The sequence below is a fragment of the Hyla sarda genome, chromosome 2, assembly GCF_029499605.1.
Source record: "Hyla sarda isolate aHylSar1 chromosome 2, aHylSar1.hap1, whole genome shotgun sequence".
NCBI classification, from domain to species: Eukaryota; Metazoa; Chordata; class Amphibia; order Anura; family Hylidae; genus Hyla; species Hyla sarda.
Genome location: NC_079190.1, coordinates 219,505,581 through 219,522,124, shown reverse-complemented (window position 1 = coordinate 219,522,124; position 16,544 = coordinate 219,505,581). Strand labels below are relative to the sequence as shown.

At 43.3% G+C, this 16,544-nt stretch overlaps 1 protein-coding gene across 1 annotated transcript; it reads right to left on the bottom strand.

Moving 5' to 3' along the window:
• Window positions 1-8,233: 8,233 nt before the first annotated feature.
• Window positions 8,234-15,244, bottom strand: LOC130355772 (neuferricin). The gene is made up of 4 exons (XM_056556407.1): window positions 14,871-15,244; window positions 13,063-13,203; window positions 12,764-12,947; window positions 8,234-8,473 (listed from the first exon to the last, which is right to left on the bottom strand). Exons 1-4 carry the CDS (start codon window positions 15,145-15,147, stop codon window positions 8,260-8,262), a joined length of 816 nt encoding a protein of 271 aa, XP_056412382.1. The 5' UTR covers window positions 15,148-15,244; the 3' UTR covers window positions 8,234-8,259.
• Window positions 15,245-16,544: the final 1,300 nt, after the last annotated feature.

Here is a 16,544-nt window from a genome sequence, read left to right as displayed (position 1 = left end):
TAATTGAGGATTGCCAGAAATCATACAAATGTGCACAAACAGACTTAATGTTGTGCAGTTTGATGCAATAATAGTAAGGATGCTGGATTGTGACCACAGTAAGCCATTGATTAGCTTAGTCTGGCCTAATACGTTCTCCTTTCAGTGTTCTGGCTGCCCAAAAAAAAATCCAGGATGACAGTCTGAGGTCTCCTAGGACTGTATATATTGTTTTGGGCAACCAGAGCACTATGAAAGCACAATGAATGTGGCCAGACTAAATGAATCGATAACCGATCTGTTAGCTTTGGTTTCGGCTGAAGTTTCATTTATCTTTAATTGTGACCATTGCAAGAGAATACATTACTTGTCCAGTGGCAGACAATATGCTGCATGTTTGCATGTGCCTTTATTGCTTCATTGCATTACAAGAGATTTAACCATGTAAATAATAGACTGGTCATAATCTCCGACTGTACTGAAGCATACATATCCCTGTATTAAAATAATTACCGTATATACTCGAGTATAAGCAGAGTTTTTCAGCATGATTTTTCGTGCTGAAAACGCCCCTCTCTGCTTATACTCGAGTGAACTCTCCACCTGTCAATCCCTTCATCAGTGGTCTTCAACCTGCGGACCTCCAGATGTTGCAAGACTACAACTCCCAGCATGCCGGGTGTTGTAGTTTTGAAACCTCTGGAGGTCCGCAGGTTGAAGACCACTGCATCCTTCGTCATCATAAAGCCGCCCCTCTTCTCCACGCTTCGGGCCCGGCCCCAGACTAGTGACGTTACCTTGACAACGACGCACAGGGACGTTCATGCGCAACGTCACTGTGCGTCATCATCAAGGCAACGTCACTAGTCAGGGGCCGGGCCCGAAGCGCGGAGAAGAGGCTTCCCCGGTGAAAATGGACAGCCCGCAACGACTAACCATCCCCAACGGACTGTCCCTGCAGCATAGGTGGCCCGGACCAGCTCACCCTAACTTCCCGCCGAGTGGAGGTGAGTACAAAACAAAAGGGGGGAGGGGGGGGGTGGCTGGATGATGACAAAGGCTGCAGTGGTCTTCAACCTGTGGACCTCCAGAGGTTTCAAAACTACAACACCCAACATGGGCATGCTGGGAGTTGTAGTTTTTCAACATCTGGAGGTCCGCAGGTTGAAGACCACTGATGAAGGGATTGACAGGCGGTGATGATGACGGGGGGGTCTGGATGATTACATGGGGAGAGGATGTATTTCCCACCCTAGTTGAGTCAATAACTTTTCCTGGGTTTTTGGGGTAAAATTAGGGGCCTCAGCTTATACTCGAGTATATAGGGTAGGTCATTGGAAGTACTCAATTTTTTTCAACTATAAGATGCACGCAAGTTTAGACAACAGAAAGTGAGGAAAAAATTACAATATTTCAGACTTTTATTGGTCTAGTGTAGTGGAGGTGTAACTACTATCATACCAGGTAGTTTAAGTAGGTAAAGGAGTCTATGCTTCCTTCCTTGTAGTTTAGCAGAGTGGTTTAAAGGGGTTCTCCACTGCCCTGTCTTCCGGAGCTCCGCTTGCAGCGTCCAGAAGTTTATTACTCCGGACGCTGTGTGCCGGCTTCCGTGTTCTAGGCCGCCCCCTCAACGAAAGTCTATGGGAAGGGGGCGTGACAGCGGTCGCGCCCCCTTCCCATAGACTTTCGTTGAGGGGGCGGCCTCGAACACGGAAGCCCGCACACAGCGTCCGGAGTAATAAACTTCTGGACGCTGCAAGCGGAGCTCCAGAAGACAGGGCAGTGGAGAACCCCTTTAAATGTCACTGTAAGCCTGTTTCCTGGTGGCTCACTTTTTCCCTCACTTTCTAGGGGTGGACTTGGTCGCTAGAGCTTGGACTAATGTAATAGTTGCATGTGGGTGAAACCAAGACTGCATTCAGTGGCCAATGGCTGCACATTGGCCACAGCATTTAGCCCCCATTTCCAGCAATTGCAGTATAGCCCAGTGGCTTTCAGATGTGTTATCATGCTCTTTGGAAGTGAGTTGCCAAGGATTGAGCATACAAGTAACCTTTTTGTTGCTGGTACAACCCCTTAATGAATACGGACGTGTATTTACGTCTGTGGCCAGCTTCCAGTATGTGAAGCGCGCTCAGGAGCTGAGTGCACTTCATACCCGGCAGGTCCCGGTTTCTATTAGCAACCGGGACCCGCGGTTAATACCGGACATCGCTGATCGGGATGATGTCTTCTATTAACCCTTCAGACACTGTGATAAAAGTTGATAGCAGCATCTAAAACAGGAGAAAACACTGACAGCTCAGCTGATCTTTTCGGGACCTCCGCAGTGAAATTGCAGCATCCCGAACAGCTAAGAGGACAGCGGAAGGGTGCTTACCTTCCTTCCTGCCGTCTGATCGTCTCTCCATTGCTCCAAGCCTGAGATCCAGGCTGGAGCATTCAGGCACAGATAACACTGATCAATGCTATGGCATAGATTGCATACACTGAACAATGCTAAGTATTGCATGTATTAGTCCCCTATGGGAACTAAAATAAAAGTGTAATAAAAGTTTGAATCACCCCCCTTTACCTATTTAAAAAAATAAAATAAAAATAAACATGTGGTATCGCCGCGTTCGTAAATGTACGAACTATAAAAATATAATAATTAAACAGCACAGTCAATTGCATACACATAAAAAATTAAAAAGTCCAAAATTACGTATTTTTGCTCACTTTGTATGTCCAAATTTTTTTTATAAAAAGCGATCAAAAAGTCCCATCAAAACATAAATGGTACCGATAAAAACTTCTGATCACAATGCAAAAAATTAGCCCTCATATTTCCCCATATATGGAAAAATAAAAAAGTGTTAGTATGTTCAAAATTGTCATCTTCTGACCCCTAAGTTTGGTGCATGTAGTTAAAATTTCTTTATAGTAGTAAAATCCATATAAATTGTGTATCCTTGTAACAGTGTGGACCGACAGAATAAAGATATGGGGTCTACCCAGCAGAATCAGAAGCCCCGGTTTTAGGTCCGGTCAGAAAACCGGATACGGGGCAAAAATGTCCCGACCAGAGTCACCATTTGACTCCGGTTGGCTCATTGAAAGAATTAGACACGGGCCAGGTCCGGCTGGGATACGGGAGCGCCCCGTTTTCGCTCCCCCTAACCGGATCCGGCAGCCGTACAGTGAAATTGTGGTTTGAACCCACCCTTAAACGTACACTTTTCCATAGACTTTAATAAAACAAATCTATCTATGTAAAACTCTATGGGGGAGATTCATAAAAAAAAAAAAAAAGTCAATAATTAGGATGGCTCACTGAACAATACCCAGTTGAAGGGACACAGATAGATAGATAGCCAGAAAGCTCACCTATACCATTGATGCATTAAAGGATAAAATAGAATAGTAGAATATATACCCAATAATTCTCATATAATATATATACAATTTAATTTGTAGGTACATTTGTAAACTGACAGCATATAAAATAAAATGTAAAAATAAAAAACTGCTCAAGCAGTACACCTTGTGGGTGAAAAACTAAAATTTATCAAAACCAGTGTAGAGAAAGAGTAGTGCAGTTGCCCATAGTAATCTCCAAAACCAGTGTAGAGAGAGTAGTGCAGTTGCCCATAGTAATCTCCAAAACCTGTGTAGAGGAAGAGTAGTGCACTTGCCCATAGCAACCAGATTGCTTTTCATTTTTCAGAGGCCATTTTTTTTAAAATAAAACAATCTGGTTGCTATGGGCAACTACATCACTCTTCCTCTACGCAGGTTTTGATAAATTTTCCCAATTCCCTCTGTCTCTCTGGCAGCACCCCACAATGCGATTGTGGGGTGTTGCTTGTTACCTTGGCAGTCAGAGGTCTGACAAAGGCCCCCAGGTCTGCCTCGCTAACTTTTAGGACTAATACAAAGTGTACAACTGACAGGCAGCATATTGTATGTTTCAGCATAACGGCTGAGCATGAGTCAATGAAACTTGGTACACGATACTGAACTAAGAATATAATGCAAAAATTCAAAATAGGATCTAAATGATCACCAGTCAAAGTGAGGTGAACACCCTAATATCACATCAACCGGGTCAACCAAGAAAATACATTACAATAGATAAGTATACTGCGACGGTACAAACAGAAGGAATTGGCAAAGTGTTATAGACATGGAAACTTCTCTGAAATTCCTCACAAAAAGAAAAAACCCTCTTGGTTGAACTGGTCAATGTGATATTTGGTGTTCACCTCAGTTTTACTGGTGATCATTTGGATCCTATTTTAAATTTTAGCATTATATTTTAATTAAAGAATACCTGTTATGATATTTAGAATTTTTTTTTATTCTACTAGTTCACTCCCTCTATCATGATAAACCACCCCTTCCTTTATTTCTATTATTTTATAGTTTTCTACCTTGATATTCTGTATATTCTCAGTCTCACTGAGTTACACAGACTGGGAAGGAGAGTTCTACAGCAGGTGTGACATCATCTGAAGCCATACAGGGGAGAACTTCCTCCCTCACTCTGCTACACACAGCCAAGAGCAGTTTAGTGTGAGATGAGCTCTGATTGGCTGTGACTGCACACACCCCCCTCAGCTCTCTGAACTCTTCCTTACACTCTATACACTGTGCTGAGCTGAGGTCCCGCATGCATTTCCTGACTTTTGTCTCAGGCTTCTACAGGAGACAATCTGCAAGCAGGGCTGCAGGCAGGACCAGAAGGAGGAAACTTTTAGGGGTTAATTTAACACAAAGTTACAAAAGGTAATTCAAATAGGCTTATCTTTAACATATACATTTTTATTACTATTGATAGGTACAGTTTTAAAGACTTCAAGGTAAGTTTTAAGCACTTTAAGTTTCTATATTATAAAAATATTGGTTAGATTATCCCTAACCCACTGTAACCTACTGCACAAGCTCTGCATTTTCTAGTAAGGAAAAGGATGTGTACCTTATACACCCCGGAAAAATGGGAGAAGACAAATATATACTGTTCTAGTATAATCTTCTAGCTATTTTTGATTAACTTTAATACGATTGTATTTCTGTTGTGTAATTATCCGTTCTAAAAGGGTACTGGCAAGAAGTAATAATGAATGGGTATGTAGTAAATAGGAAATAACTAGAAGATTATACTAGTGTAACAGTATATATTTGTCTTCTCCAATGTGTAAACTTTTGCCTTTAAGCCATTTTGAACATTTTTCAGCCTTTTTTTGCCTTTGGACCTTTGTTCAAATGGGCACTGTCAGGTACAAAAACTTTATATGTTGTACATCTTGGCAAAACATTAATCTTTCTAATATACTTCATAAGAAAATGTTATTTCCTTTTTATAGAAATCATGGTTTTGTCCAAGCTGGAAAACAGGCATAGACAAAGTCCGGCAAGTGAGGGTGAGCTAGCACTTCTCTGTCTAATAGGGCAGGAGAGAGCACAGAGGAGTCCTATCAGAAAGGAGAGGGCACAGAGGAGCGCTATCAGACAGGAGAGAGAGCACAGAGGAGTCCTATCGGACACGAGAGAGAGCACAGAGGAGCGCTATCAGACAGGAGAGAGAGCACAGAGGAGTCCTATCGGACACGAGAGAGAGCACAGAGGAGCCCTATCAGACAGGAGAGAGAGCACAGAGGAGCGCTATCAGACAGGAGAGAGAGCACAGAGGAGTGCTGTCAGACAGGAGAGAGAGCACAAAGGAGCCCAATCAGACAGGAGAGAGAGCACAGAGGAGTGGTATCAGACAGGAGAGATCACATAGGAGTCCTACCAGACAGGAGAGAGCTCAGAGGAGTGCTATCAGACAGGAGAGAGAGCACAGAGGAGTGCTGTCAGACAGGAGAGAGAGCACAAAGGAGCCCAATCAGACAGGAGAGAGAGCACAGAGGAGTGGTATCAGACAGGAGAGATCACATAGGAGTCCTACCAGACAGGAGAGAGCTCAGAGGAGTGCTATCAGACAGGAGAGAGAGCACAGAGGAGTGCTGTCAGACAGGAGAGAGAGCACAAAGGAGCCCAATCAGACAGGAGAGAGAGCACAGAGGAGTGGTATCAGACAGGAGAGAGCTCAGAGGAGTGGTATCAGACAGGAGAGATCACAGAGGAGTACTATCAGACAGGAGAGAGCACAAAGGAGTGCTAGCCCTCCCTCCCTAACTAGACTTTGTCCATGCCTGTGCTTCAGCTTGGATAAAGCCATGATTTTATAAGTCATGATTTCTATAAAAAGAAAAGAACATTTTCTTATGAAGTATATTAGAAAGGTTAATGTTTTGCCAAGATGTACAACATATAAAAAGTTTTTGAATCTGACCGTGCCCATTTAAGCTTTTTGCTTTCTCCAACTTTTTTTGGGCTTTAGCAAAAGCTACAGTTTAGAAAAACTGCTTTTTCAAAAGGAAACTACTTTGACACTTTTACATGCCAAAATATGCCCCTAAACAAGCCCCTTGAACTTAATTTTTAACATTTATACAGTGGGGCAAAAAAAAGTATTTGGTCAGACACCAATTGTGCAAGTTTTCCCACTTAAAAAGATGAGAGGCCTGTAATTTTCATCATAGGTATAAGGGTGGGTTCACACTATGTTTGTAGTGTACAGTTGCTGGATCCGGTTGGGAGGGGCTAAAACCGGCCACTCCCTTATCCCAGCCGGATCCAGCCCGAACCCTATTCATTTCAATGAGCCGACCAGAGTCAAACGCTGACTCCGGTTTTCTCATTTTTGCCCCATATACGGTTTTCTGACAGGACCTTAAACCGTGGTATACCACGGTTTTTGGTCCGGTCAGAAAACCGTATGCAGGGAAAAATGAGACGACCGGAGTCAGTGTTTGACTCCGGTCAGCTCATTGAAATGAATGGGGTTAGGGCTGGATCCGGCTGGGATACGGGAGTGGCCGGTTTTCGCCCCCTCCCAACCAGATCCAGCAACCGTACACTACAAACGTAGTGTAAACCCACCCTAACTCAACTATGAGACCCCTAATGAGAAAAATAATCCATAAAATCACTGTCTGATTTTTTTTTATATTTTATTTGCTAGTTATGGTGGAAAATAAGTATTCACCTACAAACAAGCAAGATTTCTGGCTCACAGACCTGTAATTTCTTCTTTAAGAGCCTCCTCTGTCCTCCACTCGTTACCTGTATTAATGGAATCTTATCAGTATAAAAGACACCTGTGGGGGGACCTAGTGAATAAACTGCAGAGAGCTGGGTCCAAAGTAACAAAGGCTACCATCAGTAACACTCTACGCCGCCAGGGACTCAAATCATGCAGTGCCAGACATGTCCCCCTGCTTAAGCCAGTACATGTACGGGCCCGTCTGAAGTTTGCTAGAGAGCATTTGGATGATCCAGAAGAGGATGGGAAGAATGTCCTATGGTCAGATGAAACCAAAGTAGAACTTTTTGGTAAAAACTCAACTCGTTGTGTTTGGAGGAGAAAGAATGCGGAGTTGCATCCAAAGAACACCATACCTACTGTGAAGCATGGGGGTGGAAACATCATGCTTTGGGACTGTTTTTCAGCAAAGGGACCAGGATGACTGAATGAATGGGGCCATGTATCTTGAGATTTTGAGTGAAAACCTCCTTCCATCAGCAAGGGCATTGAAGATGAAACGTGGCTGGGTCTTTCAGTATGACAATGATCCCAAACACACCACCAGGGCAATGGAGTGGCTTTGTAAGAAGCATTTCAAGCTCCTGGAGTGGCCTATCCAGTCTCCAGATTTCAACCCCATAGAAAACCTTTGGAGGGAGTTGAAAGTTCGTGTTGCCCAGCAACAGCCCCAAAACATCACTACTCTAGAGGAGATCTGCATGGAGGAATAGCCATAATACCAGCAACAGTGTGTGAAAACCTTGTGAAGACTTACAGAAAACATTTGACCTCTGTCATTTCCAACAAAGGGTATATAACAAAGTATTGAGATGAACATTTGTTATTGACTAAATACTTATTTTTCACCATAATTTGCAAATAAATTCTTTAAAAATCAGGCAATGTGATCTTATGGATAATTTTTCTAATTGTGTGTCTCATAGTTGAGGTATACCTATGATGAAAATTACAGGCCTCATCTTTTTAAGTGGGAGAACTTGCACAATTGGTGGCTGACTAAATCCTTTTTTGCCCCACTGTAAATGTGTGTGCACAAAGTCAACCTGTATAATAGTAACAGTGGTCTACCAGCTCTGCACTGAAGAAGGCAAGTCCGTATTTTCAATGATGGCACAATCGTTTTAGGTAACTTACATAAATAAAGTTTATTCTTTAAGCAAGCACCAGTCAAACAGAGGATTGCAGTCTTTATATTCCTTAAGGGAAGGATTATCTAGATCTCCTCGGTCATTGTGTTCTTTAGAGTCTGGCCATTCTGAAGGGGGACCCGTTGTCCTGACACATACACAGCGATATCCATCATATCCAGCTAGATACAGTTTTCTGGGGACACCAACCCAATCCCTTTGTATTCCACCACTGCAAAGAGAAAATTATGCAATGGGTCTGTTACAACTGGCTTTGTACAAAAACACACATTCCATCTGCTTCTATGGTTAATAATGGTGAAGAAACTGAAACTCAGGGTCATGAATACTGGATTACTCAATGTTTATTAAATGTGTTAATAAAATACATGTGTTCCGTGACACAAAGGGCCCTTGTGGGTCAGCGGAGACACTAAAATACTGTTGCATAAAAATATTGCATAAAAAATAGCCACAAGTCTGTGGGTAATCCAGCCTAAAAGAATATAAGAAATCATTCAGTAAAAACTGATTGCACTGGTATTTATGTCCAAATGGAACAGGAAATATAAATAAATAGATGTACAGAGTATAGCAATTAGTTGGACGTTGCGCTGAATAAAGAATGGTTTGTATCCATTGATAGCAATAAATGGCAATGTCTTGTAATACTTGAGGTATAAGGTTTTCGTCCTGGCTCTCTGTGCAGAGAGATCGCTGCTAGAGACTCTGCCGTCTCACGGAGGCAATGATGATGGTGGGCTTCAATAATTTTGAAGAGCTGCAGTCCCTATTATTGAAGCCCACCATCATCGCTGCCTCTGTGAGACGGCAGAGACTCTAGCAGCGATCTCTCTGCACAGAGAGCCAGGACGAAAACCTAATACCTCAAGTATTACAAGACATTGCCATTTATTGCTATCAATGGATACGAACCATTCTTTTTTCAGCGCAACGTCCAACTAATTGCTATACTCTGTACATCTATCTATTTATATTTCCTGTTCCATTTGGACATAAAGACCGGTGCAATCAGTTTTTACTGAATTATTTCTTATATCCTTTTAGGCTGGATTACCCACAGACATATGGCTATTTTTATGCTATATTTTTATGCAACAGTATTTTAAAGAGTTTTTATTGCCATAATATCTATTGTATTTATACTCTATATTTATATACGGTGTGTCACGGAACACCTATTTTATTAACACATTTAATAAACATTGAGTAATCCAGTATTCATGACCCTGAGGCTCAATTTCTTTACCATTATTTATAAATTTTTGCTTCTATGGTTAATTAACATAATAAGATGTCACTTAAAGGGATCTTGACAGCTGTTTCATGCTGCCTGAGACACAAGCAGCATAAAACAGACAAGGAACGGTAACACAGTGAACTATGATTTACTTGGAAACAGTGATGTGTTTTATAAAAATAGTTTTAAAAGCCCCACCAGCCTGAACTAAAGCATCTCTCCCTATACACAAACTGGTAGGCATGTCAGATACTGGCAGTAGGACAGAGAGCTTTTATACCTAAACACTTGTTTAGTTTCAGAGTAAATAATAGTTCACTGTGTTACTGCACCCTGCATGTTTCATGAAATGTACTATGTGAACTGCAGTATTTATTTCCATTAAAACAATGGAGAGCACATTAAAATTGGTCTTTAGCACTCAATTTGGCATGTGATGTACACCAAAATGATCCCCAAAATCCCATTGGGAACCTAGCCGTATGGTGGGAGCAGCTGTGTATGTCCCATAATGATCAATGAGAATAGGGCTCCACTAAAACATAGGGGCATCTACTTGTCAGCTGCACAAACAAATAGGCATGCTACGGATTAGATAATTTTGTACAGTTTGTGGTCATTGTTAGCTTCATACTCAGGCCCGTTGCTACAGGACAGGCAAACCAAGCAATTGCTTGGGGCCCCGAGCACAGCCAGTGCTTGCCCATCCTGTAGCGATTAACAATCCTGCTCTTGGAGTTTGTGCTCCGGGCCCCAGGCACCCAAACAAGAGGGCCCCCGAATGTCTGACATGTTTTTAAAATAAACTAATTTGCAGCTTTGGAGTTCTTCTCACCTCACCATAATCACGCTCCCCCACCCCCTCTGCACTTGGTATCTTCCCTCAGCCCGGACTCTTCTCTCAGCCTTCAGCGTCTGAGCAGGAGGAGGGAGGAGAGAGCTGTGAGGAAAGGAGACCGCAGAGGCTGTTAAACATGGGGCCTGACTAATGTAGGTGTCCCTGCATGTATATGTGTATAAGCATGTGTGTGTGGATATATATGTGTGTACATATGTGTATGTCTATGTACTGTGCCTGTGTTACTACTGTGAATGACTATATGTAAAGTGCATGTGTGTATGATGCATGTACAGTATGTAATGTGTACAGTGTGTGTGTGTGTGTATGATGCATGTACAGTATGTAATGTGTACAGTGTGTGTGTGTGTGTGTATAATGCATGTACAGTATGTAATGTGTACAGTGTGTGTGTGTATGATGCATGTACAGTATGTAATGTGTACAGTGTGTGTGTGTGTGTATGATGCATGTACAGTATGTAATGTGTACAGTGTGTGTGTGTGTGTGTATGATGCATGTACAGTATGTAATGTGTACAGTGTGTGTGTGTGTGTGTATGATGCATGTACAGTATGTAATGTGTACAGTGTGTGTGTGTGTGTGTGATGCATGTACAGTATGTAATGTGTACAGTGTGTGTGTGTGTGTATGATGCATGTACAGTATGTAATGTGTACAGTGTGTGTGTGTGTGTATGATGCATGTACAGTATGTAATGTGTACAGTGTGTGTGTGTGTGTGTGTATGATGCATGTACAGTATGTAATGTGTACAGTGTGTGTGTGTGTATGATGCATGTACAGTATGTAATGTGTACAGTGTGTGTGTGTGTGTATGATGCATGTACAGTATGTAATGTGTACAGTGTGTGTGTGTGTGTATGATGCATGTACAGTATGTAATGTGTACAGTGTGTGTGTGTGTATGATGCATGTACAGTATGTAATGTGTACAGTGTGTGTGTGTATGATGCATGTACAGTATGTAATGTGTACAGTGTGTGTGTGTGTGTATGATGCATGTACAGTATGTAATGTGAACAGTGTGTGTGTGTGTGTATGATGCATGTACAGTATGTAATGTGAACAGTGTGTGTGTGTATGAAGCATGCATGTACAGTATGTAATGTGAACAGTGTGTTGTGTGTGTATGAAGCATGCATGTACAGTATGTAATGTGTACAGTGTGTTGTGTGTGTATGAAGCATGCATGTACAGTATGTAATGTGTACAGTGTGTTGTGTGTGTATGAAGCATGCATGTACAGTATGTAATGTGTACAGTGTGTTGTGTGTGTATGAAGCATGCATGTACAGTATGTAATGTGTACAGTGTGTTGTGTGTGTATGAAGCATGCATGTACAGTATGTAATGTGTACAGTGTGTTGTGTGTGTATGAAGCATGTACAGTATGTAATGTGTACAGTATCTGTGTGTGTTTGAAGCATGCATGTACAGTATGTAATGTATACAGTGTGTTGTGTGTGTATATAATGCATGCAGTGGCAGATCCAGGGGGGGGGGGAAACGGGGCAATTGCCCCGTCCCGTGCATGCGTGCGCCCATTGGAAAGCAACGCAGAGGAGTGGAGCAGCGAACAGGACATGCGCTGGCAAGCATGGTAAGTGACCAGCGGCACATCAGCTTCAGTGCTCCGACCACCACTCCTCCAGTCCCGGGACCTACTGCTATGGTGGCCGGACAAAAGGAGCAGTGGTCAGAACACTGAAGTAGGGCAGTAAACAGGCATACAGCCTCCAGACATACAAAGTATGGCTGGAGGCTGTATATCTGTGGGGGAACATACTACACCTAATGTGGGGTAAACTATACTGCACCTAATGTGGGGTAAACTATACTGCCAACCTAATGTGGAGAACTATACTGTACCTAATGTGGGGGACTATACTAATGTGGAGAACTATACTGCACCTAATGTGGGGAACTATACTGTACCTAATGTGGGGGACTATACTAATGTGGAGAACTATACTGCACCTAATGTGGGGAGAACTATACTGCACCTAATGTGGGGAACTATACTGCACCTAATGTGGGGAACTATACTGCCTAATGTGGGGGAACTATACTGCACCTAATGTGGGGGAACACTGCTAGCCTAATGTGGGGAGAACTCTGCTGCAACTAACGTGGGGGGGGAACTGTGCCGCACCTAACGTGGGGGGGAACTGTGCCGCACCTAATGTGGGGGGGGGGGGGGGACTGTGCCGCAACTAATGTGGGGGCCTCGTATAGACGTTCGCTCACGTCGCGCTCCTAGCATTCAAGGGCCGGCGTTACTATGTCCTGACGCCGGCCCTAGAGCGTGACGTGCGTGAACATCAAGGGAGGGGGGGGGGCCTCCATGTCCATTTTGCTTGGGGCCCCCAAATTCCTTCAAACGGCCCTGTTCATACTCGCCTCTTTTTGGAACACCATACCCTGCTGGTACCAGAGCTGAATTCTGAGTTACATGGTGGGAATTGCTTATTTTCTTCATGTCTCTGCTTTTTTAACTTTACCCCAATATCAATGACTGCTTGTGCATTTTCTAAAGCTTTTGTAGGATTTCCAGCTTCATCATAAAAGTGTCCTATGAGTTTACCTAAAAAAAAAAAGAAAGAAAGACACTAAGTACTATGCTCTAAAGACATTATCCAGGAGCTGGTAAAGACAAGGATCAGCACAATTGCCTAATACATGTCCAACTAAAGACGTACCAACCGCTGCATAGTTCTTCTGATAGAAGCTAAGCCAGTTGTGAAGGTGCAGCATCTGTGCGGGTGACAGTTCGGACACATCTTCCACCAAGCCCCCTTCTGTAAAGTCACCAGTCACGTAGGCTCGAGAGGCATCTCTTGCTTTACAAAATAAACATACATACTTATTTGTTTTTAATTTGACTTATGAAATAGGTTCTCTACCTAAATATATATTTTTTTAAATTCCTTAACCCCTTAAGGACTGAGCCCTTTTTCCCAATTCTGACCACCGTCGCTTTACGCATTAATAACAAACGCTTTTACCGAATATTCTGATTCTGAGATAGTTTTTTCGTGACATATTCTACTTTATTTTGGTGGTAAATTTTCGTCGTTACTTGCATCCTTTTTTTGTGAAAAATCCCAAAATTTCATGAAAATTTTGCATTTTTCTAACTTTGAAGCTCTCTACTTGTAAGGAAAATGGATACTCCAAATACATTATATTTTTATTCACAAATACAATATGTCCACTTTATGTTGGCATCATAAAATGGACATTTTTACTTTTTGAAAAAATTAGAGGGCTTCAAAGTAGAGCAGCAATTTTCAAAAAGGTCATGAAAATTGCTAAATCTGAAGGGACAGATGTTACAGAACTACAACTCCCAGCATGCCTGGGCAGTCTAGGCATGCTGAGAGTTGTAGTTTGGCAACAGCTGGAGGGCTACCGTTTGGGCACCACTGTAACAGTGGTCTCCAAACTTTGACCCTCCAGATGTTGCCAAACTACAACTCCCAGCATGCCCAGACAGCCTTTGGCTGTCTGGGCATGCTGGGAGTTGCAGTTTGGCACCCACTAGGAAGGGCAGGAGTAAATATTGCTTACTGAGCTGGGGGCCCATACAGGAGATTTCTGGGGGTCCCAGCAGTCAGACACCCCCCCCCCCCCCCCCGGCGATCTGACACGTATCCCATATCTTTAGATGCCTGAGCGCTGTACTCGGGTCTCTTTGGCAATGTTATACAAATGAATAGAGAGAGTGCCATTGGCAGCATGTGCTCCTTACTGAGAGCCAGGTCCCCTCAGTCGGACCCCGACAAGCTATTTAGAGCCCCCTCCCCCCCAATATGCTTGTTTGAGGAGGCTGCACCTGTACTTTTAGTAATATCCAAATTGAAGAATAGAAAGTACAACAGCACTCGCCAATGAAGCAGCGTCTAATAGAACTTTTATTATAATAAAGGACATGCAGGGAACAAACAGGCGTAAATATGGGGTATAGGTGTCTGGTGTTAGACTCCCACAAATCTGATATTGAGGAAAAGTTGGATAGCCATTTTAAGTGGGCCAAATAAGGGGACTGAAGAGCCACATGAATGATGATAATTTCCAGATATTTCACACTTATGTGGGGCGACTGGTAATCAGCTGTCCGGGCATGCTGGGAGTTGTAGTTTTGCAACATCTGTACAGTATAGAGTTCCAGCGCCGGCGGCCCCCAACAAAGAGGAGGAGGGCAGTGCTTGCGGGTGACACATGAGTAGTACCCCGCTGGGGGGGAGCAGAACAGCGCTGGCGGGTCACATGATTGGGAGGGGGGGTTTGATGAAAGAAATACCGTTATATACCGCGGAAGCGCCATAAGTTACAAAAATACTGTGATACACATATTTGGTCATACCGCCCAGCTCTATGCCAAAGTACTATCCATTTGCTCCCAATGAGTAGTATAAGAAATAGCCATACACTCCCAATACCCTGTGTATGGCATTGACATGGCATCCTGCACCCATATAACCAGAGCCACGAATAAGGTTTGTACCTGCAAAGAAGCTGTAGGAGCCCCCAGGCCCATAGTGCTTCATTCCCTTCTGCACATCATACACCTGCCCCAGCACTGCCAGGTACAAGCCGGGGCTCCCGTGCCCCCCATGGTATCCGGACAGCTCCTCCCTGCTCAGCAGCCTTCCCCCGCTAGACTCGCACTTCTCTGGGAATATAAAACCCAACCCGGGGAGCTCAGCCAAGGACCATGGATCTGTCCGCATTACTAGCACTGCTGCCAGGCATAATGCAGCGGCTGCCAGGTATCCGAGCATGGGCACTGCAGAGGGCACAGCATGAACGCTTCGCCTTCCCAGTACAGAGCGGCTCCTAGCTTCTTCCGGGTGGCTCAGCGTGGTACAATTCCGCTGTATTACACTGCCATCTAGTGGTGTGAGTATAAATGACGTGCTCTGCACATTCACCAGTGCGATCACGCGAGGTTTCTGGGTACTCTAGTGACATCGCCAGGAAAACAATAACAAGCAGTATTGACTGCCCTCACTCCTAACAATACCGAACATTTCTATACAAGGCCTCATTCACATCACGCTCCAGGGCTCTGTCACCCCATATAAAGCCTATGTTCACACAGCAAAAATTCCAAGTAGAAAAGCAGAATGCGAATTTTCTGCAGATTTGCGGAATTCACACAGCAGAGTTAACCTTATGGTGAATGGAATTTATGCTGTCACATTCATATGGCAGATTTTCCGCTGCAGAAATTCTGCATTCCAGATTCTGCAAAAACATTGAACCTGTTTTTAAATTTAGCAAAATTCGGCCACAGAGTCCCATTGAAGTCAATAGCATTCTGCATAACTTCAGCACAAACTTAACGCACATTTCGCAAGGAATCTGCAAAATTGCAAAAAAAAAAAAAAACCACTGGCAGCTTGGCAGAAGAGAATGCGGAAGCACAGAAATTCCTCTGTGTGAACATAGCCTTTGAGCAGAATTTGAGTGGAATTTCAAAACACAGATTCCGCTCGAGTGCCATTAACATATCTTATAATTTTGCGCAAACCAGAATGAGGAATTTCCGTGGCGGAATATCCACCACAGAAATTTTGCTATGTGAATGGGACAACTGAATCCCATTGCACATAATGGGGAAGATTCATCAAAACCTGTCCAGAGGAAAAGTTGTCTAGTTGCCCATAGCAACCAATCAGATCGCTTCTTTCATTTTGCAGAGGCCTTGTTAAAAATGAAAGAAGCAATCTGATTGGTTGATAGGGAGAACTTTTTCTCTGGACAGGTTTTGATGAATCTCCCCCTATGTATACTGAATTTTGTGGAATTTCCGGTGGAATTCCACTTGGTGAACATAGGCTGATTCGAGATTGCTTTGAATAAAAGTATTCCATTTCCTGTGGCATACCCACAGATCAGGGGGGATTTATTATGGCTTGTGTGTCAGGAAGACAAACTTCCTAGATGTGTCAAGGCTCAGTTTGTGCAAAAATTGCTCAATTTCCAGCTGGTTTACACTGCGATTGGCAATTAAAAAAAAGTGAGTGGGGCTTAGTGGAAAAGAAAGGCAGCCTGGGACATGTAAGCAAAAAAAAATGGAGTTAATTAGAGTGGAAACCAAGTTACTCTAGATTTTAGTGTGTGGCGTACATGGTGTGGCGCACAAAGCATTGCGCTCCCAAAACCCGGCCTATGA

What these genes read in the sequence shown, in the direction of transcription:
- LOC130355772 (XM_056556407.1), bottom strand. Translation starts at nt 15,147, where the DNA reads ATGCTCGGATACCTGGCAGCCGCTGCATTATGCCTGGCAGCAGTGCTA. An exon ending in CTCCTACAGCTTCTTTGCAG is followed by an intron (nt 13,204 to 14,870) that starts GTACAAACCTTA and finishes TATTTTGTAAAG; the next exon opens with CAAGAGATGCCTCTCGAGCC. An exon ending in GTATGGTGTTCCAAAAAGAG is followed by an intron (nt 8,474 to 12,763) that starts GCGAGTATGAAC and finishes TTCTCTTTGCAG; the next exon opens with TGGTGGAATACAAAGGGATT.